The sequence below is a fragment of the Fistularia commersonii genome, chromosome 23, assembly GCF_037954325.1.
Source record: "Fistularia commersonii isolate RoL2024-O1a breed Wild chromosome 23, RoL_Fcom_v1.0, whole genome shotgun sequence".
NCBI lineage: Eukaryota > Metazoa > Chordata > Actinopteri > Syngnathiformes > Fistulariidae > Fistularia > Fistularia commersonii.
The window spans coordinates 7,442,678-7,456,539 of record NC_141306.1 but is presented as its reverse complement, the minus strand read 5'-3'; the positions used below and the strand labels follow the sequence as shown (position 1 = coordinate 7,456,539).

The following is a 13,862-nucleotide window of genomic DNA, read 5'->3' as shown; positions in this document are numbered from 1 at the left end:
GTGTGTGTTTCTGTATTAGTCCTGTGGGAATCTGAGAGACATGCTGTGCTTGCCGAATTTCCCCTGCATCTAAATCAGTACATTAAAACCGCAGTCTGTCAGGGGGCTGGTGTGCACTCACGCACACACGCACAGACCCTCTGTAAATCAATAGCAAATGTTGCTTTCCAATTAATCACTAACAGAGGCATATAGACACACACACACACACACACACACACACACACACACACACACACACACACACACACACACACACACACACACACACACACACACACACACACACACACACACACACACACACACACACACACACACACACACACAAAGTAATGCAGTGCTCTTTTATTCTCACTTCTGAAAAACTGTGTAGGTGGATCCATCCACACGGAGCACCATTAGACACAGATTTATTCAAGCCTCCCCGTGTTTGCAAGTGTGCGCCTGTGCAACTCCGTTACACCCTCACGGCCCCCGTGTGTGTGTGTGTGTGTGTCTACTCTAAACACACAAAATGCACACATGCAAACACAAAGTCTGTGATTAACCTTTAGTGTTCTGCAGTCTGTTAACAGACTTCAGACCCTTCCTCCCCCGATCCATTTGGACAATACAGTGACATTTTAAACCAACAAGTCAAAACCATCTGTGTTAACTAGACTTTATCATCTACTCTAACAGGAATCATCCACAGAGGCGTTATGTCAGCACTATATTCTATCAACTTCTTCATATACCAATAGTTGACGCAGCATCTTCCCCAGTTACGCCAAACTATTTTTCAGCACAACTCAAATTGTTTTGAGTCAGGAGGCTCTTATTCATCACCGCAGAGATGAAAGCAGCACGACGACCCCCCGACCCCCCGACCTCCCCTCCCTCCACGAATACAAAGAACCCAGACGCTGGTCATTAACTTTAATAAACCGTTTCCTGTGTGACTGAAAGCAGCAGGTAAAGGGTGAGGATTATTTCAAGCCGAAAAGAAAGCCCTGTTAGCCGGCCTCCGGTGTGACTCATCGTGTCATCAGTTCCAGAACAGCTGATCTGAGCGTCTGAGCAGTCATTAAGAAAAAAAGTCATAAACATAGAACAACGGACGGGGAAAATAAAGACAGGGGCTTCAAATACGGCTGACGAAGCGATATTTCTGCTGGCACATGCACGTGCCACACAATCATAGTTATAGAATCTGAGCAGGTCAGTAAATTATCAACAATTATTAACAGGGTGATTATTAATTTATCACTTCCCACAGTGGTATAGCCTTATTGGATGAGTTGTAACGTGTGACTGCAGAAGCTGCATTACTTTTTAATCAACATGGACACCAGCAAGTGAACTAGGGCTTTGCAATAACATGATACAGTAATATCACCCGCGGGACATTGTCGGCTCTTGGCTGCGATCTGAATACTCCTCCGGTCCTATAGGCGTCACTAAAGCTGGTCGCCCGATGGATCCCGGCCCTCCGATGAGAGAGGAAGATACTCACGGACAATAGAGAGCACTGAAACCACTGTCGCCTATTTTCAAAAACAAAACAGGAAGTAGGAAGTGATGATTTCACATACAACACAAAAAAAAAAAAAAAAAAAAAAAAAAAAAATCCAGACATGCTGACTGCAGGGTTTGTCATATACAATTATATTCAGGAAAGTTTCTCAAGCATTTCACAAACAGTGCGGTGAACTCTGCATCATGACAGCTGCTGTGCGATGAAGGTGCCAAAACGGAATTGAAGAACTACAGAGATCAATGTGACGCCGTCCAGCTTTTATGGGAAGTGTGTCGGCCCTGGTCGCAGCAGGACTTCATCTCAACTACTTCAACATGTGTCGCCAAATCAAAACTCACTAACTGAAAAGTCGCATTACTGTAAATGCCAAACTATACCAACATCTGGCTAGATTATTTGAAAATGATAATATTTTAAGGTTAACTCATGAGTGCAATTGATAGTCAGTGCAACAGTGACAAGTTGCGGTCTGAACTCTTTCCTATCTTCTGTGAGCTCAGCTTTCAGAGCAGGATGCTTTCTATCGTCACCGCACTTTATATTGCTATTGTAGCGCATGTCGGGTTGCTTTGAAAGGTGCTAAATAATCAGTGTGACTGACTGACTGCCTGCGTCTTGCTGCTGGATATAAATGAGAGACACCCTGACGTGTCCAAAAAGGAGATGTGGAGCATTGAGCTCAGGGCTACTAGACACCAGAAAAGACCTCTTGGATGTCAGGTCGAAAAAGAAAAAAAAGGGGGGATGTTCTGAGCGAACCAACGAGCACAGTAAAACTGAATGACAGCTAGTTTTAGAAAGACAATCCAAATGTACTGTTTCTGAGGAAATCTGTCATCTCTTTGAAAGGCGGTTAAAGGAAACTTCAGTCAAATTTTTAAATGCCCCCTCGGTGATTGGACCTTTTTATTTCACATCATGAGGTCACTTTACACTTTCATTCGCAAATAGGCTTTTTCATCCCGGGCAAAATATGTTTACTGATTTTGAAAAAGAGCGAGAGAAAAAAACACTTCCTTTTGGAGGAGAAAAAAATAAATCAATCTGTTTTTTATAGTTTTGCCATTTGAACACACTAAAGACGTGTTGTTTTTAAATTGCAGATTTCGACTACTTAAATCAGAGGTTTTGCTTTTTTGATACACTCATGACTTTCAAAGAAAAACAATGGATTGTTTCATATTGAAATGTGTCAATCCAGTGTGTCAGCCTTGTGTTTGAGGATACACACCCGGATTTCAAAAACAAATGAACCTCTTTCTAGCTGTTACCTATTGTGTGTGAAGGACTACATGTAAATGTAACTTCCCTGTGAACACACACACACACACACATACATACATAGACACACACACACGCTTCAACTACCACCTGTCAAGACTATTAAAGTCCTGTTAGGACGTCAGCAGATTCTGTTCCTTCAGGCCAAACACCAGGGTCTGTCAAACACACAAACACACACACCAACAACAAGAAGCGGCACAGATGCCCAAAGAGTGTGTGAATCAGTCTAAGCATTGAATCCGCCTACAGCCCCTTCATCCATGGGCTTGTGCAGAGCAAAAAGAGAGGGAGGAAAAGAAAAATACAATCCCAAATTCCCTTTTCCCCTTCCTAAACAGCGGAGGAGAGAAAAGAGGGAGGGTTAGTACGAGGGAAAACATTTGTACTCCTCGTTCCAGAAACAACATCCAAATGGTAGCTTGGAGGGAAATGTTTCTTTAAATGTTTTGGAATTACTCTCATTACCTCCCTCTGTTTCTCTCAGCCCTTTCCTTCCTTCCTCTGTCTCTCGTTCACTTTTTCCCCTCCTCAGTGTGCCAGCCTTCTCTCCCTCTCCAGTCACACGGCTCCCACTTCACAAGACAGCTAGTGTGCCATATTGGGATAAGCAAGTTGCCAAGAAACACGCTCTCTGACTCGCAACATATTATATGCCTCCATTTTCAAAACCCTTAAAATGAAATGAGCCGCGCGATCAGAGGGGAGGGTCGCTGCGGACCGTCTCTGATGGAGATGCCGATGCAAGCCCCCCTTCCCCCCACATACACACACACCAACGCCCACATCAGCCCACGCAAGATTCCGTTAAATCAAATCCAGGGATGGTATTTCTTGATCCAAAATACAAGAGATACTGTGAAACAACAGAATCCAAAAGTGAAACTGAAATAGGTATGAAAAAAAAAGACTATTTCTATAAACATCTACCACACACACACACACACACACACACACATACGCACACACACAGACAAACACACCACTCTGTGAACCCATCTGTTATCCATCAGTGCTACTCAAGGCAGGGTTAGCTGGGGGGAATCTCTACTGATCTCTGGTTTTTATTCGCTGCAAGAAAGGCATTCAAACAGTAAAACTCTGCTGTGTTATCCATCTCTGCCACAGCAAGCTGGCACACTGACACTGGCAACTATTAATCCTGCCTGTAAAGTAGTAAGCGGGCCTCTCTCACACACGCACACGCGTGTGCACGGGAACACAAACGGATGTGCAGGATTTGCATATGCATCTGACAGTGCAGTCATTCAGGCTGCGGGTAGGTGCTGAAGAGTGGTTAAAGAGATTATGCAATAATGTTGCATTGCCTTTTTTTTTTTAACAAAACATTCACACATTTGCAGGGGAAAAAAAATCTATAAATCGACATTCATTCATAACAGGATTCTCTTCTCGTTCCTAGAGTTGCATGTTCTAGTTTCTTGTGTACAATACCACAGGGGTATGACACACTTAATATGTATTACCATCCTAAACAAACGACAGTGAGGGCAGAGAGTTAATGTTTTTTTTTTCCCACTGAAATTTTTTGCCAAAGTGCGTGGGACAGCTGTAAGCAAACACACCGTGTGCTTGTGTGTGTTAAAGTTGCAAGTATGCCCGCATCACTTGCATGTCAAAATAACACCTGCCATCTTTACATGAGATTCCACAGTGCAACAAGCATAAACAGATAGAAAAGAAACACACACACACACACTAGGTGGAATGCAGGGCGTTATTGTGTGGTCACACACACACACACACACACACACACACACACACACACACACACACACACACACACACACACACACACACACACACACACACACACACACACACACACACACACACACACACACACACACACACACACACACACACACACACACACACACACACACACACGATATGATTGTGAGACATAGTGACGTTTGGGGGGAAAGTTTGAACTTCCTATTTAGTATTACATAGAATGGAAAATGTGACAAGTTGATGACATCAGAGAATAATCTCTGAAGAGAAATACCAATAAATTGACATAGACAGATGTTCATAAGTGTTAAAATCAAGGAGCAGATTAATTTATAACATTTTGTCAGTGCCAGTATGATATAAGAATATCCTCCATAATAAAATAAATGTGATATGTGGTGCTGATTGACGTTTAGCAAGAGATTGATACGATGACTGATAGTGTTGTAACTATTCAATCTTAAAAATACTACCATATATTTTGTATCATAAGGTTTGGATATTTATGATAATAGGTAGTTAAACAGCAGCATCTATGATAGAGGCCTTTCATTTTGGCTTTATAGAGCTTTCATTCTCTGAAAAGCCTTACAGCAATAAAAAGAGAGGTAAGACTTTAATTCTAATAATTTCACTGCAAAACATTCAACAGACTCAGGACAAAAAATAAATAAATCTAATTTCATTTATTTATATATATGCAAACTGCTGAGTGTGTGGAAACAGAGCTGAGTGGACCAAACTCCACAGATGGACTGTTTTATCCTTCATAATTTCACACTATATCCACATTTCTTTGTGTATCAGTTGAGATTCTGTACTGATCTCTCCAGTGTGTGCTTTACTAATAGTTTTCAAACCCTTACATCCAATATCATGAAATAGGACTAAACCCCAGATGTGTGTCTTGTGACTTCCTTACTTCCTCATAATACTAAATACTCTACCTTTGGCTCTTTAGATTAGTGGAACTTTCAAAGCGTGAACTAATGTCCTAATGCTGACACTGACAGATCCATATGATTAATGTTACTTTCTTCCTTGCTGTTCGAAAAATACAACGGTTGCCCCTGGCAGCGGAGAGCACGCTCACTGCTGCTGTGAGGCAAACAAACACCTTCTTTGGCAGCTAAAAATGGTCATTCTCGGGAGTAATCAGTATTATGTGAGATGAAATAAGAAAACAGCATCGGTCGTGATGCTGGAGCAACCACTCAATAATATGACCAACTTCATTTTTCATAGTTTCTCTGATGCATTCACATTTTTTTCCATGCAGGAACATGGAAAAATTTCCCAGGTCGCTACAGTGATGAAGTGCCAGTCACCAGGGGGACCCTTGTTTTGAGAAGCGAGTCACCGCATGGTGTCTGAAGACATACACACTGCACATTTTGATTTAGCAATGCGCATAGATCTAGTACACTTTTGTATGTGGTGTATCGCGTATGCGGTGCACAGAATGCAGTTTCAGAGGCAGCGTCAGTGTAGTGTCAGCCCGGAGTTTTAGGACGGCTGTCAGAGGAATTCTGATACTGCCGCTGAAAAGAGCCATACCACCAAACCAGTAGCTTTACCAGCCTTCAGAAGGGAGGCTATGAGGCTAAATACCAGAAACACATACCAGTAACTGTTCTGCTTCTAATAGGGCTGTTATGGCAGCGGCTGTTTGGAAAAAAGATCATCTTGCCAATATGATCTGACTGATATTGTTGTCATGATGCGGTTGCGTGAGTTATTACGACACGGATATGACTGACTTATCATCTTAACTGCTTTGCAACATGTTAGTTGTAACTTCAGTGTGGGATTTTCTGGGGGGGGGGGGGGGGGTAATTACATAAACAGCCCTATAATATTGCCGTGAAAGACATGCAGTCTTTTTAGTAATAGGTCATATGAGCGTGCACGCCCCAAACACACACACACACACAAATGGGTGTGTGGTCCTGATTTTGAATGTTTGAACAGTATTTACTTTCAACCTTCTCTTCACCTGTCACCTCAGAAAATAGAAATGTATCTCTCGCATTTTAAATCAGAATGTTTTTTCATATTCGACCCTAACCAGCTCAGTTAGATCAGCTGCCCACATCAGGAATTCAATTTCATTGCCCTGATAGGAACATGATAAACACTTGTGTAATGGGACATGCAGAGACTTGACACGCAGGCAAACAGACGGAACGCAGTTTGTGACCTTTAAGTGTTAAAGGCTGTTGTTTGTGTTAAAGGGAGGGTTCTGGCAGAGTGAACAACTGAACAACTTAGCTAATGCTTAGGGTATTTCAACATGCCACAGCATGCTCATTTTCTCTCTCTCTTTCTTTCTTTCTCTCCCTCTCATATACACACACACACACGCACGCGCACAAACACACACACACAGGGCCCTATCATGTTTGACAGTTGTGTGTGCGTCATGTGCTTTTGTGTGTCATTTGTCTGCCCCTGACAGGTTTATTGTAGCAGCACTGCAGAACCTTGTGCTTTCGCTTAAGGAGCCTGTTTTCTCTCCTGAAGGATTCAATTAATCTGAGAGGGGGCAGGTCCAAGTCATGTCTCCCTACATATACACACACTCAAACACATAGGGGACTGTGTCTTGGATACATATAAACACATACTCACTATATTAATATTAAAATAAACATGCAGTATCCAAGCGCCGTGGGAGATAAATTGGTAAAGGCTAAAATAACCCTGGCCTGCCCTGCAAGCTGCATGAATGGTCTGCTTGCTTAGACCCCTGCGCCTGGAGTGTGAGTGTGTAAATCTGAAAGTGAACAATTGCAGGGCTACCGCACTTGTCTTGCTGTGTATAAGTGTGTTGTGGTTGGGATAAATCTCTCTCTTTCTGTGGCAGGTCCCGGAGGGAAACCCTGGCCCAAACAGCGCTAAGCACAATCACATGCTCCTATTCCCATACTTCAATCCACTCATCCACATAAACAACAACCTCAGCGCATGTCCTCCAAAAAAGAACGGGAAAAAAAAAAATCCTATTGCCTTTTTAGTTCACTTTTTCCATTTATCTTGAGCAGTTTTCATCACCTATGTTTGCCTCGGCTTCTTACATCTTCATCGACTCTTTTTGCAAACATGAAAAATGTGTGTGCGTGCATGTGAGGTAGAAAAAAAACAAAAGCCTGTTCATAGATGAAGGACACAACCTTCAATTACATTTTGTCTTGTTAGACCGCACACACATTCGCTCTGAATGCTAAACTTAGAAGATCGTCCCACGACATTTACCACAATGGACAATTCATTTAACAGTAACTCAACCAACACCCTGTTATCTTCTTGACAGTCACACGAAGATCCTGTTTGAGAGCCTGTGACATGCACAGCCTGAGAAACACTTATTGTACCGCGGACGGAGCAGCAGGAGAATTTGCTTCGACGGTTAAGGAGAGCAGAGGTGGGGAGGGGCGAAAAAAGATGTCACACGCTGTCTGATCGAGCCGTGGAGAGATGCGGCACACGTTAGGAGTCCGAAATATAAGTGCCAGGCGAAGCGAAGTGTGTGCGAAGGAGGCTAAATTGATGCCAGCATCCTTGAAAGAAAAAAAAAAAAAAAAAGAGGTAGTGGAGTGGGCGAAGTGTGTGGCAATGCTAGTAGCGCAAGATGTCACACACACCCCTCACCAAATAAGAAGCCTGTAACTTCTGTGATAAACATTCTCCGATAGGATCCCGTAGGACAAGGACGAGCCCCGCTGGAAAGTCATTCCAGGAGCAGCGACATTTAATAACCCATTGTTTGCTGAAATTAAATTGATTTAAGTCTAAAATTGAATGTATCATGAGAACGATCAGACATTTTATTTTCGGTCCATTGTAGCCAAACCTACATGCTATGATGATCCATTCACTAATTCATCTTTAAGAGTTATGGAAATTAAATTAAAGTTAGCGTGGCCTCATCTCCTAAGTGCACTTATATTTCAGCAGGTCCAACATCTGCTGCTCTTGGATGCGAGAGGAAGAGGAGAGGACAGATGGCCTCAATCTGGTGATGGAGGCTCAGCTAAAACCTCCAGCACACAGGGAACGATTAACAACCATTTTTACATCCATGAACAGCGACTAAGACCATATCCTGTTTGGACAGACATGTGCAAATATGCTGTGGAGCACAATTTTGCATTGTTGACGGATAAAAAACGACTCCGGCGAGAGAGAGAGGCCCGTTTTTCTCCGCCGCGGAGTTTACAAGGATCACAAATATCAACTTTAATGTGCCACGAAACAACTCTTTATACCGCCGCGGAGGCACATCTGCAGAAACTAGCTGACAAAAATAAGGGCGACATTCTGAATAACATTTATTATTAAGATTCCATTCCTTGTTAGCGATAAACAGTGGAACCTGCTGTCAACATCGCAGCTGAGAGCAACAGTAGGGGGAATAAAAAAAAAAAAGACATGAATTCCATGAAACAACAACAACAACAACAAAAAAAAAAAAAAAAAACAACACAGCAGCAGGTCGACCTCTGATTGCCCACCAGGTCCTCAAGTACTAGTTTCACACTGTTTATTACAATTAGGAAGGGAACATTGCGAACATTTGCAATTATCCAGTCATTTCGGTGTAGCGGGGGCCGGGCGATGTTATTACAGGCTCGGGAATAATATTTCAATCAGGTTTGGTTAACGCAACGCGCAGGGATTTGATAGTAAGGAGTACAATAAAGCTAAACGACCTGGATCGCACGGAGGGATGTGGGCTGTGAATGTGCGGAGGATGGATGAGAGTCAGAGTGTGAGAAGGTCAGTGCGTGGGCAGAATAAAACGTGTCCCGTTTTGAAAGGAGTATTTAAACTGCCAGTATGGGCTGTGACGGCGGTTGGGTCAATTCCACTCTAAACACACCCCTCATGCACCGTGCGCACACAAACACACACACAGCCGCACACACAACAAGCAGTGTTCGGCTTATTTAAGAGCAACAGGAGGAGTGGTCGGGGAGAAAAAAATAGACGCGGAGCTGTAAATACATTTTGTCAATTAGATGCATTTGCACGGCTTTCCATAAATCCAGACGTCACAGGTTCACCAGAAAACCCTTTTCCTGTCGATGTGGAAAATCTGGTAGATCACCTGCAATAAACCGTGCCCCGGCACAGACTCTATTTGCCAGCACAACAAACATCCATCAATCACCCTCACACTCCCCTGCTGCGAGACTCGATTTCATCTGTGACAGCTTCTCATGTGCCTGGCTGTGTTTTGAGTGTGTGGGCTCCGTCGGTGTGACAAATTAACGCTTCATCTGAGACCCTCCTCTGTGAGCGTCGCCTCTCTTCACCAGGCTTGTGGAGCCTCGCGCTCCGAATGACAAGTGCTGCATTGAACCCACGCTCAACAATAAGGGCAGAGAACACTGCTCGGCTGGGACATTATCTCCGGGGGTTTACCTCTGAAAAGAAACCAGAGAAACTGTAATAGTATCTGTCTGCTGCTACAAGACTGCAAGTGGATGTGAGTAACTAGAGAGTGTTTGTCAGACTTTCCATTTCCCAAAAAGGGGGGAAAATAAAGTAGTGCTACCTTTCCTTCACAGTACATGAGTTTAGCACTTACATGGCTGAGCTCTGAGGCTCCACTGACAACAACAACCCAGTGTGCAAACAGTTATTTTCACACACACACTCATATGTATGTACATACATATATTTTTTTTCTCTCAATTCAAAAAGGTGTGATTACTAACAGAAGGTGAGGAGACATTGAATTGCAAGGAAAAGGAAAAACGCGGAAGATTCATTGACTGCCATCGGGTAATCCAAGAACGAACGAACGAACACACACACACACGCACACACACACACACACACACACACACACACACACACACACACACACACACACACACACACACACACACACACACACACACACACACAGAGCAGGTAAAGTGGTGATGTAAGCAAGGGAGGGGGGTCGTTTTAAGAACCTTTTGATAGGGGTGCAGCAAACACACACACACACACACACTGGCAGTGCAAACACATTCAGCCCGGTTGGAACTGCAATGCAACCATTGGAATCCTGTCTCCATCCCCCCGGTGCTGCCACTCCTCCCCGGGAACCCTGCAAGGGCTGCGGCGGCGGCGGAGCATCGGGAGGCAGCGACCGCCTCGGTTCTTTTTTTTTTCGACTTCAAACCCGCGTTGTCGATTTCACGGCGATCGAATGACGAGCAAGCTGACATTTAAAAAAAAAAGGAAAAAACAAACAAACACTCACTGTGGTGTGGATGGAGGTTGATGGCCGATGGCAGGAATTTTCCGGAGTGGAGAGGCGGCGGGTGGGTCGCGCCCAAGTGGCCGGGCGAGGGAGGGATCCTCCCGGCCGCCGCCACGGCTCCGAGGCGGTGAGGCTCCACGGCGATCCCCGCCAACAACGGCGGTGGTACGTGGACGGATCGGGGAGGTCCAAAATCTCTGCCATCCATTATCCACGACGGGGAAAGTTGTGAAAAGAAATCGTCCGTCCGGATAGGGATCCTACTCCGAATAAAGAGCCGCCGCCGGCTATAATCGAGTCTTTAGCGCTCCAGACGGGTCGGGCTCCGGTCCGGCCATCCTGTTCATCTACAACACACGAGAAAAGAGGCGCTTAATAAACCAAGCCGGGACACACCGGGAGGACGGAGTTTGTTGCGGGCGGGATCGCTCGTCTTCCCCGGGCGGACCTGCGGCCCGGGAGCGCAATGACGCAGTTTGGAAAACCATTCCGGGACTCGACCGCGACTCTTTTAAAACCGCCCGTAACAACGTAGACTTCCACCGGGGAGGAACCGACGCGCGGAGTTTTAACTTATATGGCCGATATTTTTGCGCGGACCGCCGGAGCGGTCGAGCGGGGCTCCACCCCCGCCCGCCGCCGCAGAGCGAGCGGTCGGCCGCTTCTCGGGCATACGAGACCCGGGGAGCGCTGCCGGTTCTCCCCGCGGAGAAAAAAATAATAAACCAGCGTTTTTCTAGCTAGTTTCACGACAATCCGACCCCGCTCTCGAACCGCAAGTCAGCCCCGCACGCCCCGGGTGGAGTCCGTTCAGTAACGCGGCGCAGCGTCAACCTCGGAGCCGCGTCAGATGTTCATTTCAACCGGGCTAAAAACAACCGCGGAAGCCGGGACCGGGCGGCGGGTTACGGTGCTCCGCTTGCCGGCGGAGTTGTGCATACACCGTGGCTTTGCAACCGGACACGGGTGCAAAACATCCAAGCTGAAATACAATAAAATAAAATTAACACATTTTAACACGCGTCGTCTCCTCACCACTGGATCCGTTTGGTTTCGCGTTTTTATATTCAAATGTATTTCGGCTGGTGGCATTAATGAGATCCTAGCTATTATGTTATTATTATTTTTCCTTAAAAGGGGGGATTTTAATTATTCGGAGAATCTTAGTAGAACCTCGATAGACCCTCGTCTTCGTCTGTTCCTGCGGTTTTAAACCCGCATGAAAGTTACTTTACGCGGCGGCCGTCAATCCACTCTTCCCCCGTTGCGAAAATTTGTAATAAAAATGTAAGGTCGGGACGATCAAACTAAAGTTGTTTTTAAACACTTCTCCCGAGAAAAGAAGTCCCGGTAGTAGCGGGTGAGATGCTCGTACCGTAAAAGAGTGGAAGAAAAAAAAACAGAAAAGAAAAACAAGGCAAAAGTCGAGTTAACCTTCAAAAGGCTACAAGCGAACGCATCACGGCGGTGACTCGTGATATCCAGGCGGGCGGGATCTGAAGAACGGCTTGTTCGCGGATCACAATGGAGCTCTTTTACCATTAAAATACACCTCGCAAAAAATAAATAAAACAAAAAAAAAATAAAAGAGTTCCCAAGGCGCCATATGGTGATCCCCGGGGCGGAGGGGGGTGGGGACAATAACCGTGCGGGGCTTCGATCTGCGCGGCTCGGCGGCGGAGAGACGCTGCGTTCAGGGCCACGTTTCAAACTTTTTCCCCCCTTCGCGGTTCCATTAGCAAAAAAAAAAAAAATGACGCAAAAACTCTCTTCGGAGTAGGTTTTTCACACCGTCAGCGAACCGGGAACACCGCGGGAGACCAGCACCCCGCTCCCCGCGCCCTTTTCACCCGAACCTCCCGATTAAACAACCCCCTTTTTTAAAAAAAAAAAACAAAACAAAAACACGCAAACTCTTGGACGCGAGCAGGAGACGGGGAATGAGGGGATGCATGCCGAGCGCTTACTTGATCGGGGGGACTTTAAGGAAAAGACGCTAAAAAGGAGTGTGAGAGTCCATCCGAGCGGCTGGGAGAAGAGTAGTCCATTCCAGGCTCCTTCCGTGGAAGATCGCGGAGGGAAGCCGGAGCCCTTGACGCGTCCGTGGGCTCGTCGGCAATGAAGCGCAGCATTGTTTCTTAGGCCCCGCCCTTCTTCAAAGACCCCGCCCAACTCCGGATGGACCAATTGCATCGCGGTAATCACTTCTCCGATTGGCTGCGACGAGCATCAATCAAAGTCCCTTACCGTTTTGAAAAAAAAAAAAAAGAAAAAAGAAAAAAAGAAAACAACACACAACTGGTCACTCGCCAACGCTATAAAAGCAATTATGGAGCAAGAAGGTCCAGTCGTTTCAAGGTCCTCGTCTTCCCGCAGCTCCCCACGATCACAAATCAGGGGTGTGTGGATAAGCGAGATGGCGACCCCCCCACTACAGATACTTCCACGCTGGTTATAAAGACGCGGAAAGTGCGGGGGTATTACAGCCATTGAAAGGACTGCGCCGCTGAAAGGTTGTTTACACGCAGCCCGTGGGTATTCACCGCGGGGGGACAATACTTTCATTCTACCTGGGGTTCGATGTGGGGAGGGATTCAAACTTCAGATAGCGGGGAGATGACCCATCTGTGTTTGACTCTACATGGTTGTTTCCTCAATGACAGGCCAAAGGACGGCGGGGCTTGTCATTATTAGATGCAGCTCAGAAACACTTTACAACCCCCGAACCTTTTTAAAGGACTGAACGACCCTTGAGTCGGTTATCGTGCATGCTTCTAACTTTTGTCTTCAGTGATAATGGAAGACCCCCCCCCCCAAGATACTGCATCCTTTATGGTCAATATCGATACTACAGAGTTTTATTGCTCCCCCACCCCCATCACAGCATCCCGGAGCTGATGTCTTCATGCCTGCTATATCTTATCCTCGCTTAATCCCTGCCCGCCTTTCGGAATGCAAATGGACCGTGGAATGCATTTGAAATAACCCCTCAACACACACACACACCCACACACACACACACTACCTGGCTTGGGGCCCCAA

General features: G+C 45.6%; 1 protein-coding gene across 2 annotated transcripts in view; it reads right to left on the bottom strand.

The window, feature by feature from the left end:
* Nucleotides 1-13,108, bottom strand: part of tnrc18 (trinucleotide repeat containing 18) — a 49,158-nt gene extending 36,050 nt beyond the window's left edge. For both annotated transcript variants that reach the window (XM_086170555.1, XM_086170556.1), the window contains exons 1-2: nt 12,788-13,108; nt 10,821-11,167 (exon numbers count right to left, since the gene is read on the bottom strand). In XM_086170555.1, coding sequence (XP_086026681.1) covers nt 10,821-11,028 — 208 coding nt within the window. In that variant the 5' untranslated portion in view covers nt 11,029-11,167; nt 12,788-13,108. The remainder of the gene's footprint in view (nt 1-10,820; nt 11,168-12,787) is intronic.
* Nucleotides 13,109-13,862: the final 754 nt, after the last annotated feature.